This window comes from Rhamphochromis longiceps, linkage group LG15 (assembly GCF_057381845.1).
Source record: "Rhamphochromis longiceps isolate RC_006_pf linkage group LG15, R_longiceps_female_GT1.1, whole genome shotgun sequence".
Classification (NCBI taxonomy): Eukaryota; Metazoa; Chordata; class Actinopteri; order Cichliformes; family Cichlidae; genus Rhamphochromis; species Rhamphochromis longiceps.
Window position 1 is genome coordinate 16,129,980 of NC_140571.1, and position 19,552 is coordinate 16,149,531.

At 39.3% G+C, this 19,552-nt stretch overlaps 1 protein-coding gene across 1 annotated transcript in view; it reads left to right on the plus strand.

Annotated features, from left to right (window-relative positions):
- rngtt (RNA guanylyltransferase and 5'-phosphatase) overlaps nucleotides 1-19,552 on the plus strand; it is a 118,856-nt gene that overhangs the window by 78,490 nt on the left and 20,814 nt on the right. The window contains exon 13 of the mRNA XM_085381591.1: nucleotides 15,662-15,762. Within this exon, the coding sequence (XP_085237717.1) occupies nucleotides 15,662-15,762 (101 nt within the window). The remainder of the gene's footprint in view (nucleotides 1-15,661; nucleotides 15,763-19,552) is intronic.

A 19,552-nucleotide genomic window follows, 5' to 3' on the forward strand; every position in this document is an offset into this window, starting at 1 on the left:
TATATCTGTATATGTGTGTATATATGTATATATATATGTGTGTATGTGTATATATGTGTATATATGTGTACATATGTGTCTATGTGTATATATATGTATATGTATATATGTATATAGATAGATAGATATAACTATTGCCTAGTTACTCACAGATTACAACTCATGATTATCAAGACTTCTTCTAATGTAGAGTAGATCATTTACATGGAAGTTAAAAGCTTCTAAAAATCCATTTCTGAGGGTTTTCCTGAAATTGGTACCATAATGAGGTTCTGTTCCCATTAGCATAGCTATGTGGAAGCCATTGAATTGCAATTAAGCTGATTTATATTAGAGCTATCATAGTGTGTAATAAAAGCCAACATTTTTCATACAAATATGCAACTATTTAAAAGAAATAGGGTGACACTGGAAAGCAACACTGGATTGCTTTCTTTAGGCCTCAGACACGCATGACTAGAATTCAGTCGGTCACCACAAGCAGTTTCCATTTCTGGTTTTGTATCTTAAATGCTTACGGAGTAGTTAGACAGTGTTTACAGACAAGTCACCAACTAGGGGCAATCAAGGCAATCTGCTCATGACCAAAGCAATCTCAAGGAGGTTTTTGTTGCAGTACTTAGTGATTGCCATCAACCGTCTGCAGTCCGTCGCCATCTGGTTGAGGAATGTATGTTTTTCCTAGTCCTCCCTGCCAGGGAGTAGCTGACCGGTCTCTGGGCCTGTGTGACTGGGACCTAAAGCTGGAACTGTAATTTCAGACGATGCATGCAAAGGTCCATATAGATGTCCTTACGCCTGCCTGTTTTTTGTGATCACATGGACTCATCCACAGACATTACATCACAGTGCAGCAGCTACACATGCGCACCAGGAGGCAGACTTCAAAGTTCTAAGTATAACAAGAACGACTACCTGGTCGTCGGGTCTCCAGTTGTCTGAGTCTGAATCTTACAGATTTTTCTCTGGCTACAAAAATTAAATTCAAATTCACTTAAATTTAGAGAACCACGAAAACTAAACTTCACTGGTTAATTGTTGGTGAGCATAATTTCTCTTTGTTAGTCACAAAAAAATAAAATATTAACTCTGTTGTAAAGGGAATTCTCATTGAGATTGCAGAATCAACACAATAGGGCTGCAAACCTGCAAAAAATAACCTGAATTCTAAATCGATCATAGATTTAACCACAAAACACAGTCGGTGTGTTTCTCCCTCTTGCTGTTTTTCATGATTTAAGAAGTAATTATCATTTAGGATAACTGTAGCTATACCCGTTTTGTAGCCACAGTTCTCAGGAAATCTGGCAAAGAAATTTACTGGAGGCAGGTTTACACAGCTGCACTTTTCCTCCACCATCTGCATTCCCAAGTAGTTTCACAGAGCCTGCTTAATTGATGCATCACTGTCTCAGTCAGTATGGTGCAATAAATTTCTTATGTTTTGCAGGTGTTTTGGTCCTTCAGCAGTATCATCTTTCCAATTTCAGTTTTCTCCTTTTGATTTGCATTTGCATTTTGGTTCCTTATGAATGTGGTTGGGTTACTCTTTTCTCTCTCATGAAAGAAAGAATCCCAATTAGATTTAGGGTTTATTATTTCTGAATTTGTTTTTGTTTTTTTAACTCTTTGAAAAATTGTTCTGTTATATTATATTATCCTTATCATTATTTATAAATTATTTACAGTCTTTATCAGAAATTGTTTTGGAATCAGAGCACTACGGTTTTGTTTTTTTGTTTTTTATTGTGCAGCTAGTCATTGATTTATGATCATATAGTCATCTGCAGCCTCTGTGAAATGCGATATGGAGGAGGGTGTTGAAAGCACACTGGCTCCTTTGACGTCACTATGTATGTGTCTGAGAATTTGAAAAACCTTCAGAGGAAACTGCCACATCATCTGCATCCCAGTCATGGATTAGGACGATGCTGTCAACTGGGGTTTGTGATTTGTTTTGGCAGCCGTGGTTTACAGAATTGAAATGATTGCTGTTCAGCAGCCAGGAAGGGAATCATCAGGTGCAAATGATCTCCAATGAGAAAACTGATTGCATAGACAGGTCATTGTTCAAACAATTTGTTGTCAGGTGCCTTTTTTCACTCCCTCCCCTGTATAAGTCTCACCTTTGAAATGGATAGAAGTCCTTTCACATCACTGAAAGGCTGTGCACTGTAAGAGAGATTTTTTCCAAGTGTCTGTACTCAGTTTGATTCGTGATTGAATCGTCTTTTAAGAAATGTTCTTCAGCTGTTTCACATATCTGCGAATGAAATCTTGCCAAACTTTGAAGGTCAGCAGCTACTTCCTCCCTGCAAAGCCAGGCAAACTAATGGGCTGGAACCCAAAAAGATGACAAGTGTTTGACTAAATGATGACGCAAATAGAAGGGAAATGGAAAATATTATGTAACAATGTCTGTTTTTATTTATATTGAACGAATTTCTATCCATCTGCTCTAGACGGAGATAAATAATTATGATATACTTCTGCTTTAACGGGAGTTGATTATTTAGCATGCATCTAACCACTCCGAACAGCGTGATAGTAGCCTGGGTACAATCTCAACAGTTAATAATAAAAGCTGCCATCACTAGGGTTGGTAACAGGCACAACGCTGACAACACTTTGGACATAACACAAATAGGAAAGCTGTTCACCTGCTGTTTTGAGGTCTATTTGAAAATAGTCTGCCGATGTCTTACTGTGTGCTGAAAGCACTATAGCTCCCAGTTTCACTATTTTATAGCACCCTAGAACAAAAGTTATAACTAAAAAAACAGTTGTACCACTTCAAGTTGTGTCTTTCTGTGTTCTGGATATTAGAGAATAAAAATAAACAAATCTTTCCGTGTTGCAGTACTTAGATTTTGGATAACAGAAGAGTCTTTTCTTCTGGTGCGTGCAGTATAGATGGAAATCTAGCATCAAGGTGGAAGTGAATACTAATATGTAATGGCCTGCACCAAATAAAACAAGTTACCAGAGACGAATTTCCCTCAGATGTTTACAATGAAGAATTAAGTATAACAGCATGGAAAGGGCAGATAACCCTAAGTTGTAGACAACTTGCATATTAAACCTACAGGACGTCCTCAGCCATGGAAACCATATCATGAAGCTCCTGACACAGAGTTATTATGCTGATGTTAATGCCAGAGAAGGTTTAGAACTCTAAAGTTACTGAGTCGGGGATGTATGAAGGACTTGAGCACATTATATGGTTGCGAAATGCTTCCACTATACAATAATACCACTTGCGTTTGATCGAGGACTATATCAGGGAGGTGGCAACCTTTAACAATATCACGCTCAGATTAACCCTCTCAAGGCAGGCGTTGCCGATTTGCAACAGTTAAAAACTAACAACCTGAATACCCCACATACATAATTTATTAGTTTTTTAACTCAGAAGTACCACTGCAGGACTTGTGCATTAGCAACAAAAAGTTTAATTTGAGCCTGAGAGGGTTGAGTGAAGTCTTTAGAACAACTTTCTTTCATAAATGTTTGTGAGGCAGATTGCATGGCTGGGTACTTGATTTTATACACTTGTGGCATTTGGAGTCAAAACATCTGAATTCAATGATTAATAGGGTTTAGTACAATAATATGTTATTCAGTACTGTAATGTATCTTAATTCATCATGTGTTTGAAAAAACACACACAAAAACAGAGACAGTCTGGCGTTGAGGCTTTTCTAGTTCCATTTTCACGTGAGGGTGCTGCCAACTAGGAGCTGCCGACCTGCACATTAGTCAGATTTATGGTTGGGATGCACTCATTCGCTTCAGGACTAATCTTATTTAGAGGATTGCGTGCTGGCCAGATGTGATTAGCCTGCTTTAGTGAGAGGTTTGTTTGCCATTTAACTAAGAGAGCAGCATCTGCCACTCGTATACTAAATTTTGTTTAAAAAAAAATAAAAAAATTGTAACTAGGAAACAGTGCGAGCTGTGTCGTTTGTGGATTTCTAACATAAAACAAAAGAGTAACTCAAAGTAGTGTTTTTACTATATATTTGCCACCTTTTTTTGAGTCGTGACATTGATTTAATGCTTTAGGCATGATAGCAGCATTGCTCTGCTAATGTATAGGTCTTTTTTAACTTTTATTTATTTTTTCATTTTAATAAAAGTCGATTTAAAAATGTTAGATGTAAATCTGCCAGATTTTACCAAAGTTCATATACTTTGAAAGGTGTTTTTATTACCAATCATTTGCTTTAAATTTTAAATATTTTTGAGTTTGTATGTGCCCACTTCTGGATACTTTGTGTAAATTCATCACTAAAAGTTACTGAATTTTATTGACATCTTGCATTAGTGGTTGCCACAGTTCACCGTCTTTTTGTGTATGCTTCGTTTTTTAAATAGTTTCAATAGCATTAGCTCAAAGTGCACCTCTGCTCAACACACAAACACAGCCTTATGGAGCTCCTAGCATGGTGTTAAAGTTCAAGTAAAAAGAGTAGGTCAGACAAGGAGATGAGGACTGGCATTAGAATTTATTAAAGATTAATGACTGGAGAGAAGCACTTTGGAGAAGTTGTGTAATATTATCTTTTACTTTGTAAAAGGGAAAAAAGATGCAGTCATGCACTGCGACAGAGAGAGCACTGTTCTCTCATGTGTACTGGTTGCCTCCAGATTATGGGCTGTGAAATTCCCTCAAATAACAGAAGGCCAAGAGTTTAAGTTATGCAAAAGGCTTTTGATCTTTTGGTCAGCTTTATCCTCAAGGTACACAGTCTTTTAAGTACATTAGTCATTCAATAAAGGCATATTCACAGAGGTTGAAAGCAAAAAGCATTTACTGCCAACAGCTCCAGCGATCATTAGTGTGCAGGGAGCCAGTAACACTCCTTCATATTGAAATTGTTTTTCTAAGTCATTGATTTGTGTTCGTGTCTACAGAACCCTTTGCAACCTTAATCTCTTTTTGTGCGAATGGGATTAGGGTGGTCTCGGGGTTAATCTCAGCGGGGTCTTACTTCAGTGAATGTCCATTAATGTTAGCACAAAGGTTAGCGCCACAGCAGCCATCGGTCACTAGTCGCGTTATCTCACCCAACACATGGTGTCCTTGGGATATGTTTTCTTTGTTTAGGGAATTAAAAGATTTTGAACGGAATTGCCACAGATGGCAGAATTGCTTATGGGAACACTCCAGATGGTGATCTCGGTGCAAAAAGTACAAAAAAAAATGTTTCTCTTCTCTTATTTTTTTTTTTTAAACCACATCATTTAAGCTGTATTCACAAATCTAAGGCAGTGCAAATACTGTGATTCATATACAGTTTGGATCTGGTGAAGTTAAAGCTTTTGAATGATGTTGCTGTAGATTATCTGAGACAGATATTTGAGTTTAGAGGGCACAACATTCATTAATGCGCATTTTATTTGCTCCATAAATCAGTATAATCAGTTTCTGTAAACTCACTTATTCTTCAGTCTGTGTCATAGCCGCAGACAGTTTACCTCAAGATTTTCCCCTGCCCTTTATTTCTCAAGCCGGTTTCTCCCAAGAGGGTTTGTTTTTAATGCAACTGCACCATTTTGCATATCAACACTCAAACCATCAGTGTGACTCACAAAGAAACAGACCAGTGTGTCTGAAGCTTTACTCTTGGGAACAGATTTATTGGACTTGTCCCGCCTTTTCATCGCACACTTGCCTCGAAGGACAAGAATGTTATTAAATTGAGACATTAAAAAAAAAACTGTAATCAAAGTACTTACGCAAACCCTTCAATAAGCTTCCTTTTACAGTAAATCAGGCATTATACATAAATTCATATTTCATTTATTATGAATGATTTCTCTTCTAATTTGGCAGATTCACTTTGATTATGGTGGTGTGTCTCAAAGCACAGGAATCAGCCTTTTTTCAAGATGCACTTAAGTGTTGATGGATAATTGTGTAGCAATCAGAGGCTGGATTTGTTTTATGCTTTCTGTAATTGTCAAATAATCAGTTCATAGATGACAGGATTTGTTTATTTAATAAATACCATAACCCTCAGTAGGGCTGGGCCATATACCGTTCACGGTAATACCGGTATAATGTCGGGCAACGATAAGAAAATGAAATATCGCGATAGAATATGGGTAAAACGCGCAAGCGCAGTGCCTTTGTTTTCATACTCGCATGTCGAAAAAGCATGCCGGCGACGGAGAATGAGAAGGGCGAAAGCGGATCGGTGAATGAAACGATGAACCAGAATTGGTTTGTAAAAATGCTGCAACTTCAGTGGTTTGGAACTGGTTTAGCTTTCGTCCGTCAGATACACAACAAAGCACTATTTTTGGTAGCGCATGCTAGCGGGCCGTTGTTATTACCGTGTTTTTTGGCACACTTAAAATCAATCCTTTGATTTTTCTGAAAATCGACAGTGTCCCTTATAATTCCGTGTGCCTTATGCATGAATTCTGGTTGTGTTTACTGACCTTGAAACGATTTTATGTCGTACACGGCGCTCGAAAATCTGTCAAATGTTTTAGTACGACTTTGCTAAGCTACGAACCTGCACCGCTTGATGGATTGTCGGAGCATTACAGCTGTGTATATATATAACTTTAATGCACATAAAAACAGCTGCTTGTTTAAGTGAAATACATTGATTTTTTTATTTTATTTATTTTTTTTGCACGAATCAAGTTGTGGAGTTGTAAAGTATTTTGTCTAGTGTCAATTATATCATCAGTTATATCGTTAACGCAAATTTTCGAATGTATATCGTGATAAATATTTTTGGTCATATCGCCCTGCTCTAACCCTCAGGATAAATATTTACAGTATGTAGATTTTAGTAGCTGTGCAATCATATAAACTCAGACGTTCTAAACTTTAGGAAAAAAGTTAATGTAGATTGGCTATATGATGTCATACCTGGGGAATATTACGCTAAAGTTGGATGAAAATGTGGATGCTTCTTCTTTTATTTTTCCTTTTTATATTCAAGCTTTAGTGTCTGTGAAACCATTCATATGATTTGGACGCTTTTAAAGAATATATGTATGAGAAGCTGTAGACAGCATATCCTCTGCTTGAGTTTAAATGTCTCAGCAGCAATCAAATAGCTTCCCATGAAACATAGTACAAGCATTAACATTTCTTTGACATTTGATCGCAATTCTTTAGTCATCCTTGGATGTTTCATATGGCTAGCCATCAGTTAAAACTGCGTTTTGGCAAGTATTTAATTTTTGGTATTGTTGGTTGTTGACGTGCAACATGAAATTGATCCCAAGTCCAGCAGCAAATCTACAACTGAATGGCTGAAGAGAAAAGAATCAAGGCATTGCAATGCTTCTGTTAAAAAGAGACCTCTTTGTGATTAAAATGCTCCGAGGGGTCCTTAAGAGCTGTACATACATAAATGCCTGCACACCTTTGAACTGAACCAACATTATAAAGAAAAGTGGGGGGAAATTCCTCCACAGTGCTGTGAAAGACTGATATAGTCATTCAGCTTATCGTCTATTGAGCCATGCACTTAGTTTTTCATACAATGCCTCCACATTTCTGCTTGGTTTTTGTGAATTAAATAGGGGTACTGTGCAATATGTCATGCGGTGTTGATCATTTGAGGTTAGGTTTTTACCTAATTTTAAGATGATTACCAGATAATTTTTATGTGCTAAACATAAAAACATTGAAATAAAAGAATTGAATTTGAATTAGTTTTAATTTCTTTGGGGGAAGTGTGTTTAAGTAGCGTGTGTACATGATAGTGTACATTAATTAAAAAAAAAAAAAGCAGGGGTCCTGAATATTGATATTCAGCTTTGCTGTTTTTCTCACAATTCTGTGCCACAGTGAAAGTGACAGAGGTAGATTTCTCCCAGTGAAAATATGATTGCACCAGATCAAATACAGACATTTATTTCTAGACTGAAAGGGTAACAAATCTCTGATCTGCAGCAATTCAATAACATTGTCTGTTTGCAGTTATTTTATTTAAATTCTCATGTTGCTTCCTTTCCTCCTCTCAGTTTTTTTTATTTCTCTTTGCTGAGATCAGTGAAGGTCAGTGGTTAAGCACCAACAGTCACAACAAAGTGTTTAATTTATGTTAAAAGTAGCTTTATCACAATAGTGATATTGTGATAAAGATATTTTTCTGATAACATGTCAAGCTCTTATAAAAAGTAATAGTTAATCATGTTTGTTTTGGTGACTTTTATGAGCTCAAGATTTCTAAAGGAGCTGAAATTTACTTTTTGGGCTAAAGCAAAGACTGCAGGTGCATTTTTTCCTCTTTCTCTGCCTGTCTCTTTTTTCTTTTTTTTTTTAAATATTGGTGGTTGAGAAGTTTTCTGTGGTAGTTTTGTAGACTCCATTTAATTATTTATTTTGGTCCCCAAAAAGCTGAAGTTTGTTAAAGTAGAAAACTGCAAAGTAAGCAGGCCTGGCTGCATTGCAGCCTACAGTGTCATCATGCTGGGATTTCCGAAAGCTGGCCCAATTATAATGTTTAGTATTTTTATCCAGAGCCTTCAGACAAGAGATAAGGAGACGGAGTACAGGGCAGTAGAGGTGTAGAATTTAAAGAAGAAACCAAAACATATTAAAATAGAGATGGCAAGACATGAGCTACATATTCTCTATATATTGTTTTCACACAATAGACGTATTTTCATTTGATTCATTACTAACAGTGGAAAAAATAGATACATCATTTTCCTGGAGACACATAAGCTGCTGACTATTATTCAAGTTTGTTGACTGACAAAGGCCACATGAGCTAACAACAGAAAAATAACAACAAAGAAAGGAAAAGAAAAAGTCCGAATAGTCTATTAACATTTAAAGTATCTTCATGACAAACTTGTTCCAGCACGAAGAACTAAAGCTGCCACTGCAATCTGGAGCAGGTTTTGGCCTGAGCTGATTTTGTTGTGCAACTTTCCCCAAACGAATTTTCCAAAACTTTTGAAAACAGTCCTTAATGGCTCTGATAATCACCGTATTATCATAAACAGATTGCATGTCATTTCCAACTCCAGTCACAAAATGATAACATACAAACTCTGTGTCATTGATGTCTGAGGTGCCAAAATCATTTTGAAGACCTGGTCCAGTTTTTCGAAGGAGCCATTGCCAAGGCAATGAGATTGCAAATTCATCACACGTAGTAACAATCATTTGTCCAGTCACATTCCTTTTTTTCGATCAATTGCACTAGTCTGTAATTAGTGCAGGAGATTTTTGGGAAATTTGCAATAAGTAAATGTCCATCATATGTCCAGGCTTCTGAATTCAAGGTAAAGCAGGGCGATATGACCAAAAATATTTATCACGATATACATTTGAAAATTTGCGATAACGATATAACTGACGATATAATTGACACTAGACAAAATACTTTACAACTCCACAACTTTATTCGTGCAAAAAAAATATCAACGTATTTTCACTTAAACAAGCAGCTGTTTTTATGTGCATTAAAGTTATATAAAAATTTAACAGTGCAAATGCAAAATCCTTGCTGACAGTTTAACCAAAAGGCATTTCCAGTGGAAAATGGCCGACATACCCTCAGCATAACCATGTATAATATCCACAAAACTTCAAACGAGGTTATACACACACAATACGGTAATATCATGTTGAAGCACAGTACGTATCACTCCGCGAGGCTCCTGCCTACGATAGCCATAATGCCCATCAAGTGGTGCAGGTTCATAGCTTAGCAAAGTCGTACTAAACATTTTCCAGCACCGTGTGACACATAAAATTGTTTCGAGGTCAGTAAACACAACCAGAGTTCATACATAAGGCACACGGAAAGCTGCAGCATTTTTACAAACCAATTCTGGTTCATCCGTTTCATTTAACGATCCGCTTTCGCCCTTCTCATTCTGCGTCGCCGGCATGCTTTTTCCGCCATGTGCGTATGAAAACAAAGGCACTGCGCATGTGCGTTTTACCCATATTCTATCGCGATATTTCATTTTCTTATCGTTGCCCAACATTATACCGGTATTACCGTGAACGGTATATGGCCCAGCCCTAATTCCAGGTGCCACATCTTACAAAAAAAAAAAAAGAGAGTAAGAAAAAGTAACTCTGGTCAAAGCCCAGGCCTGATTCTTCAGACATTGACGAACGTCTGACAACTGCTTTGAAGCCACCTCGCTTTACTCTGACATAAAAAGGGCACCAGTGCAAAGAAATGGAAAAAAGTCTTGGCTTTATATGTGAGCAAAAACATTGTACACAAGTTTGAAAGTAGATTTACAACACTAAACTTAGGCCATGTTTTGTTCAGTGTGTTGACTAATGCAAGATATTCCTGGAGTAAACGTTAAGCTAAATCGTTTGTTCCACACTCGATATAGACATTTGTTTTGGTTTTATTCTGTCCTTTTTAAAAATTAATGACACTATACAGCCACTCGTCTGCTTTCAAGCTGTGCATCTCCCCCCATTTTGTCTTCTCCTTCCCTTCACGCTGACACCAGCAGCCTCTGAATTTCTAACTTGAAACAGCAAGCAATTTGTATGCAATGGAACATCATTACCTGAAAATGAATTTGATAGATGAGTTCCTCAATGTACGATCGGGTCTGAAGGTCTGTTTTGCACTTCAATAATAAAGCTCTTGTTTTGCATGTGCAGTCACTTGTTAAAACTGCCAATAGTAATGAAAGCACAGGTTCAGCAGGCAGCACTTTTTCCATTTAGAAATGAATTTAAAGGTTGACTCTTTATTTTATCTTTGATTGGGCTTTCATGAGGTTGTTGCTATGGCTCTGCTGGCATGCATTCATTTAAAGCAAATATAACTTCGGTTGAAAATGTTAGCGTGCACATTTTAGTATGCAGAGTTGGGAGCAAGCCTCAATAGATCCCACGGGGCAATGAGTTTTATGGGGGTCCGGCCATTCATTAACTTGACAGGTTCTGTCAGTTTTAAGACCCACAGTACCTGCAAACGTTGTTGCCCTTCTCTATTCTAGCACTTTACAAGTTGGCACCATATTAATTTATTTTTTCAGCTCACTTATAAAGTCATTTTATCAACAGTTGTTGACCATGTAGTTCTTAGATTTCATGTTTTATTTTGCAAAAGTGATATAAGTAATTTTCTAATGCTTATTTTGATACCTGTGCTGCATAGCATAACTAATTATACTGAAGAATGTTCCTTTCCACACCCACATTTTCAGAAGAAAAGATGTACTCAGTCAAGGCTCTGTAAAAGAGCCACTCCGTCTTTTTCCTCCTGTCTAGCTCAATACCACGAAAAGCTTTTATAGCGTGTGTTGGTTTCAAAGGCACACGAAGGCCACCTCCCACACTAAGAGCTCCACGGTGGACAAAGCTGGAGGACGCCCAACACTTGTGGTCCCTTCTCTTTACACCAGAAATGATAAAGTCAATCTGACCTCATGTCAACCAGTTTATAAAGTTATCTTCAGAGTTTTCCATCAGTACAGGAATCTCATAATGATGCTTTTCTCCGTGTTAGCTCTATAGCACATTTATAAGATGTACAATCCGGTCGTTAAGTGATGACGTGACGAATCCTACTTCCGGGCCTAAAGTAGTCTGCGTTGAATATGGCTTTTGTGTTGTTAACATGTTTAATGTTTTGTATTTTCTTCTATTTAATCTCAAAAAGCTCCTAAAACAGTCAGTGATCCCTGTTGACCTCCCTCGGCTTTTATTACCGCTAATCATTTATTTAAGCTCAGTTTTTAAAACCTTAGGATGTAACTACAGCCCAGCCCATGCAGCAGTATATGAATGACTAACCTCGTATTGTGGATGGATTATCTCAGTTGTTCTCCTGGCTGAAGTTTGGTCCTTTTACAGCATCCTGCCATGCAATTACATTTGTTCCTGACCACCGAGAACACTCACGTTAACTTTTATCGAGTGGGAAAAAAGTTAGCTTGTTTATATTTTGCTAACATAGCTGTGTCGCTAGCGGTCATGTAGCACATCATTATATACCAGCTAGCCAAACGTCAGTAACCCTACAAACGTCACTGCTGTTTAGTTTTCTGTCTTCATTTATGCTGGAAGTGATAACAGAGCTGTACGTTTTAATTTGTTTCCAAAACCCTGCAGTCAGGACATGCTATATTGTATTTAGATAGAAGCTAGCGAGCTAACTCCCTGCTAACTTCTAACTCCGTTAAATGTCATAAATTCCGTTTTTATGGATAATAATAATAATGGATTGGATTTATATAGCGCTTTTCAAGGCACCCAAAGCGCTTTACAATACCACTATTCATTCACTCTCACATTCTCTCACATGCCTACTGGTGGAGGCAAGCTACAGTTGTAGCCACAGTTGCCCTGGGGCAGACTGATAGAAGCGAGGCTGCCATATCGCGCCATCGGCCCCTCTGGCCAACACCAGTAGGCAAGTAGGGTAAAGTGTCTTGCCCAAGGACACAACGACCAGGACAGAGAGCCCAGGGATCGAACCGGTGACCTTCCGGTTACAGATGCGATTTCCAACCCCCTGAGCCACGGTCGCCCGTGGATGCCTGGATGTTAAACTCAATTGTTACACCTGGTAGAGCAGAACGCTGATCATTTTATTAAAGGTGAAAGACTTTAGACAGTTTTTTAACTCTCAGTAATGCCATAGTGATCGTTTGATATATGGACCTGCAGCGGAGTTTAGGCCCAGACACGGCTAGTGACGTCAGACTTAACGACCGGATAGCGACTTCTCAGTCACAAATTAGCTCAACCCTAAACCGTACCTGCTTTATCATTTATTTGACTCTAGGTGATCTAGAAAGAATAGAAGTTAAAGGGACTTTCACATTAGCATCACTTTTTAGACCTGGAGGCTGTCTACAGGACTGAAAGTTATTTTTGTTTTGTTTTGTTTCTTTGGGAGTGTAGGGAGCAGGTGCAAGAGAACCTGGAGAGGTGGAGGTATGCACTGGAGAAAAGAGGGATGAAAGTCAGTAGAAGCTAGGAAGAATGAGAAGGAGGCAGGTGGAAACATGAAGTTGCAAGGAATAGAAGAAATGAGGGTGGATGAGTTTAAATACCTGGCGTCAACCATCCAAAGCAATGTCCAGTGCACAGAAAGGAAGAAGTGAGGCAGTGTGGATTGAATGGAGATGAGTGTCAGGAAGGATTTATTAGAACGTAGCAGCAAGAACAAAAGAGAAGGTTTATAACATGTTGTTCATGGTTTGGAGATGTGGCACTAACAGACTAAAGACAGGAGGTGGAGCTAGAGGTGACAGAGTTGAAGATCCTCATATTTTCATTGCCGTGACCAGGAGGGATACGATTAGAAATGAGGTCAGAGACAGCTCAGGTTGCGTGGTTAAAACGTGAGTTACATTTCTGCGTCAGATCTACAACTTAATTTCCATAACTGGAAACCAGTTTTAAGTCTATGATGCAACTGCAAGTCTGGTCAACACACACAATAAAGACTTGAATGGCATGGAAGCTTGCGGTGTAGGGATAAAAGAAATTTCCAGTTTCTTTGTAAGTTAGGACGTAGAGTCTAAATCAAGCTTTAGAGAGAGAAGCAAGACTGAGATGGTTTGGACAAAGTATCCTCCCAGGCAGAAGGAATTATAGCAAGACCGCAGAGGACGTTCATGATTTAGTAAAAGAGAGCATGCAGAGGGTTCTTGTAACAGAAGATAAGGTTAAGGTTAGAACCCGTCTTTCCAAAGTGTACCCTGGTTTTCATGGAATGTCAGCTGGAATACAATTCATCCACCTTCAGCGGCTTTCTAAATGGGTAAAACAGATATCGTTAGTTGATAGGTGAAGATAACAATAAAATACTAATTCATTTTTTAACTGTTTGTTGTGGTTTATGCTTCTTTATTCTGAGTGTGTCCCCTTGATGTGTCGTTCCATGACCCCTCATGAATTTGCACCCAATATCTCAGCTTTCATTTATAGTCGCCAGCAGAGGCTCTAAACTTCTTGACTGAAAGGTTTCAGAAGACGTGCTTGGATAAGAAATATCTGGGGAAAATACAGAGCCCATATCACAAAGATTCACATTCACACGGGACTAATGTAAGCGCAGGATCTCCGTGTTTAATAAATTATGGCAGGTAATTGGAGTTCTTTAGCTTTTAAATTACAAACTTGAAAGAATTGCACAAAATGTGGTTCACACACAACCTCCACTGTTATTCCAGATAACTGGCGCTCCCCAGTGAATGCTAGTCCTATGAGCAGAGCTTTAGTGTTGGCACATTATGCAAAGTCTTTTCTATTCTATCTGCATGTCTTTCTCCAGCAGAACATAAAATGATAATTGGTTTGTATTCAACCTTTAGAGAGACACAAATTACCCTGACCAGAATTAAGATCTTTCAGTTAATGGTCAGAATTGTAACCACAGAGCTAAGGATGTACTTAGGGGTTTTTTTGGGGTTTTTTATTATTCCCTTTTTCTTTGCTTTTTTTCATTCTTCAAACAACAAATAAAATATTGCTCGTGCCGTGAGTTTATGAAAGGAGAGACTGCTCAAATCTCTGAACACGTAACCCCTTTTGCACATTTATTAAATTACCTAAATGGAGATATAAAAGACAGCTCTTGGACAGCTCCATGAGGCGTCATTATTTGGAACAGGTATAAATGTTTTTTTGCCTTTGCGCAGGCTCAGAAAACATATTGTACCACCAGCAATGTCCTTGAAAATTGACCACAGAGTCACACGATTTAGGTATACTTTTATACTTCCTAGAGATATCGGCTTGGCTTGATTGAAAACTGTTAGCTTGCTGAACTCAGACACCAGGCTTCTTGTTCTTGTTCACGAAGGAGCAGGGCAGGTTTTAGTGATGATTCTCTCATACTGTGTTGATTTACATTTCTTTTCTATAGTACTGCCATGGGGGCATTACGTGGGTTGAGCAGGAACTCCTTATTTAGTAATTTAGTCATGTGTGTGACGGTGCAGGCTCTCCTGAGGAATCCTGTCTGTTTTCCACACATTTCCTTGGAGTAGACTTCTGTTACTGGGCAACCTGACAGTGACAGAATCTGGTCATCTGTTCCCGCCTCCACCCGTCATGCCTTTACATTTCTCATGTTTCACTTCTTTTGATTCATGCCCTTCTGAAATGTCAGGCGTGCATGAATAATCGAAGCGATGGAGAGAAGCATGTTGTTCGCCGTGTGTCATATGTTGCTGCGCAGTGAAACGCAGCAGTGATGTGAAGAATGTAATCATGTTGAATCACTATGCATAATACTTTGTCAAATTTATATTTACTCTTCTATTCTGGTGTTCCCACCATAAATTTTTCATCTTTAATCATTTCTTTTCAAATTTGCAGTGCGTGCAAATTTTCTAATTAGTTCTCTCTTTTTTCACTCAGGCGCTTGTTTGCATTTTATGATGTTTTCGATACTCGAAGGCTAATTTATAACCCGAGATCAATTAGTTTGATGCCAACAGTGCGTCTTAATAGAGGTTCACTTGTATGAGGGTTTTCATCTCATTAGCTGTGACTGTGTGAAAAATTCTGCTCAGCTCATGAATTATTCAACCGTTAATTCTCTTGTGTTTTACGCACACATAAATTTACTCCGCATAGGCCCCGCCCCTTCTTTGAAGGTACATTTCATGTATTTTTATTCCAAAGTGTCTGCCACATTGTAATTTTGTTGGGGTTTGGATTCCTCCACAGAGGTACAAGCCTGGAAGGTGTGACGACATCCTCAAATGGAAGCCCCCCAACCTCAACTCCGTGGACTTTCGTCTCAAGATCACCAAAGTCGGAGGAGAAGGGTACGTCACTGTTGCCAGGGAAACGCTCTGCCTGAGGAATCCAATAGCACCTATGATTTTGTGACACACTGGAGTACTCAGAGACAACCACATGTGCACACATGTGTAAAGTCCAAAGCACACACATTGAATTTCCTTGACATTCATCTTTCAGTTTCTATTTCATCCCATTTCTTTTCTCCTTTCAGATTTCCCTTCTGCCTCAGGGTTCACTTCCTTTTACAGCAGCACAGCTAATGCATGAAAAGTTCATTTCTTTTCCATTTTGCCTAAGCACATTTTTTTCCAGAAGTGCCAGAAGTTTCGTATATGCTGTATGTGCTTTGTGCTCCTCTTTTTCTTGCTTTTTTTCTTCTATTATCCTCTGCTACATAAATTATTCAGCTCCACTGATGTTCGCTCTAACCATTACCCAAGTATACATTACAGCTCCGCAGAAAACAATTCTATACTGGGGAGGTGGAAATCGGAAGGTAATAAAGGCTTACAAATGTGTTTCTTGGGAGGCAGGGTGGTGCAGTGGTTAGCACTGTCAAATTGCAGCTAAACGGTTCAGAGATTAAAGATGCTGGACGACCAGGGCGTTTCTTTTGTTGAACAGTCTTTTTATTATATTTTTGCCATAAAAGAAAATATAATACAAACTATAATAACACAAAATAAGGAAACTATTTAAACATACTCCTCAAACCTCCCTCACCTTGCCCCGGTAATATCAGATCAAAAATATGAACATTGTTAGATATCATTGACATATTTTCTCAGTAATATATCAAAATAAATCGTCGTTTTGTTACAGTAATAACGTTACGGTTATGCGTTAATAATAATAACCTGCCATCCTTTTAACAAAGCTTATAAATGGATAGATTAGAATAATATTTCCCAACAGATCTTTTAATTACATGTCTGAACTTTTCTATGATGATATGATATGATCCTTTCATCCAAAAATAATACAACTTTTGACCAACTACTCTGGTCTACTCGTAAGAGCCAGGCCATTTCTGTGTGTAGTTTGTGTGTTTTCCCTGTTCCAGTTTGCATTAGTTCGCTCCCATTTTTTTTCTCCCTTTAAAACTATATTTGCTCGAGACTCTAGACCAGGTTTGGAGATTCACACATGTACTTCCATGAGTGCATGATGCCCATGTGTTCATTATGAAGTACCTGCTATATTCTCACATGAGCTTCATAAGATATCACACTGACTTTATGCTGGGAAGCTGGCAGGTTAAAGACCAGCTGATGGCCCATCTGACTTCACCAGACATTTGCACTTCCATCTGGTAACGTCTAAATAAGTTCTGGGCTACAGAGCATGTGTGAAAATGGCTTACAGTAGGTTAATTCATCATTGTGATTCAAAATCGTTGTCTAGGAATTACCATGCTTCTCACCAAATGTCATCTGAGATGAGCCCCTGGTCTTTCCACTTTGATAAGTAGTTGAATGGATTTATGTTTTGACCACATTTTATTCAATTTAAGCTCAGTATTTTATTATTGGACTAAAGGAGTAGCTTCACATTACTCACAGTTCAAAATATGGGACCTTAGTGAAGTCCTGTATTTCAACTTTTGTCTGAAAAAATCTGTTTTACTCTTCCCTCTCTAATATCGGGCTCCTTTTAAACAGTCTTCCTTCTGATTGGCTAACCTCTGCAAACAGAAGGTTGAATCAGTGGGTGGGGCTTCTGTGCTCACAATCAGAGTTGTGTGCCTGGGATATTTGCAGTCTTTGACATTGACCTGTTTAGAACAGAGTACTTGGAGCAATCAAAGCAATTATATGCATATATAATGACTTCATCATTTGAAAGATTAGATTAGATTATATGAAACTTTATTAATCCCTTGGGTGGGTTCCTCCGGGAAATTCAGTTTCCAGTAGCGCAGCACCGACAGATACAATAAACGGGAATGAGAGCAAGGATATACACAGTCGAATATAAGAAAAAATATTGCGAGTATTGCACAGTGGAAGAAAAAAAGCACTACAGCTCAGTTGTTCCTGCCCTCCTTTGTCCCCCTGTTTCCCCTCCCTCTCTCCTCTAACGAGGAGTTAAACAGCTTGATGGCGTGTGGGACAAAGGAGTTTTTAAGTCTGTTGGCTCTTGACTTTGGGAGAAGCAACCTGTCGCTGAATAGGCTCCTCTGATTATTTACGACCGAGTGCAGAGGATGCCCAGCATTGTCCATAATGTCCAGAAGCATCTTTAATGTCCTTTTCTCTGCCACTGTCACCAGGGTGTCCAGCTTCATGCCGACCACAGAGCCAGCCTTCCTGATTAGTTTTTCAAGCCTGGATGAGTCCTTCTTTGCCGTGCTGCTCCCCCAGCACACCACAGCATAGAACAGTACTTCTGCAACCAACGACTGGTAAAACATCCTCAGGAGCTTCCTGCAGATGTTAAAAGACCTCAGCCTCCTGAGGAAGTACAGTCTTCTTTGGCCTTTTTTATACAGGTGCTGTGTGTTGCATGACCAGTCCAGTTTGTTGTCCACCCACAGCCCAAGGTACTTGTATGTGTTGTCCACCTCCACCTCCTCTCCCTCTATCTGAATTGGCAGTGGACCTAGTCTGGACCCACAACCAGTTCTTTGGTCTTTGAGGTGTTGAGTTGCAGGTGGTTTGTGTGACTCCATGTGACAAAGTTCCTCACCAGACTCCTGTACTCCTCTTCCTGATCATCCCAGATACACCCCATGATGGCTGTGTTGTCCGCAAACTTCTGAATATGGCATAATTCAGAGTTATAGCAGAAGTCAGAGGTGTACAGGGTGAAGAGAAGAGGGGACAGCACAGTGTCAGACGTGATGTCTTTCAGCCTGACGTACTGTGGTCTGTCAGTGAGGTAGTCGGAGATCCAAGCGACCAGGCAGGGGTCCACCTGCATCCTGTTTAGTTTTTCCTGAAGCAGACAGGGCCGGATTGTATTAAAGGCACTGGAAAAGTCAAGAAACAGGATCCTGACCGTGCCTTTTCCCTTGTCCAGGTGTGAGTGGGCTCTGTGTAGGAGGTACAGGATGGCATCCTCCACTCCGACATCCGCCTTGTAGGCGAACTCTAGTGGGTCCTGGGTATGTTGTACCTGTGGTCGGAGGATGTTGAGGAGGAGCCGCTCTAGGGTCTTCATAAGATGTGACGTCAGTGCCACCGGTCGGAAGTCATTCAGCTCATTGGGCCGGTTCTTTTTGGGGACTGGGACAATGGATGTCTTCCAGAGGGCTGGCACTCTCCCCAGTCGCAGGCTGAGGTTGAAGACTCGTCGTAGCGGCTCCCCAAGTTCAGCAGCACACGCCTTTAGCATCCTAGGACACACCTTGTCTGGGCCTGCTGCCTTCCTGGGGCGAAGCTTCCTCAGTTGTTTCCTGACAACTGGGGAGGAGGGGGATGTCATAATGTCAGGGAGGGGGAAAAGCGGGAAGCGAGGGAGGTAGGAGTGTAGGGAGAGGGCTCTGTAGTAAAGGTGAGGGTGGGGGGGCTGTGTGCCGGTCAAACCTTAAGAATAAGAGAATATATTATATATAAAAACAAGAAAAAGCATAATACATTGCCTTGAAGAAAATGAATTAAAGGAATACATTTCCCTTGTTAAAGTACATTTGATTTTGAACAAAATCTAATCATGCACCTGCAAATCTGCAGGGTAGATATGCACAAAACATTGTGTTTATTTGTTTTTTTCCCAGAAGACAAATTCAAATAACTCTTCATCTTTTCAATTTGTCCTCTTGTGCCAGTAGGAGGCTGGCGTTTGTGGTTTGGAGCGACTTAAAAATTATTG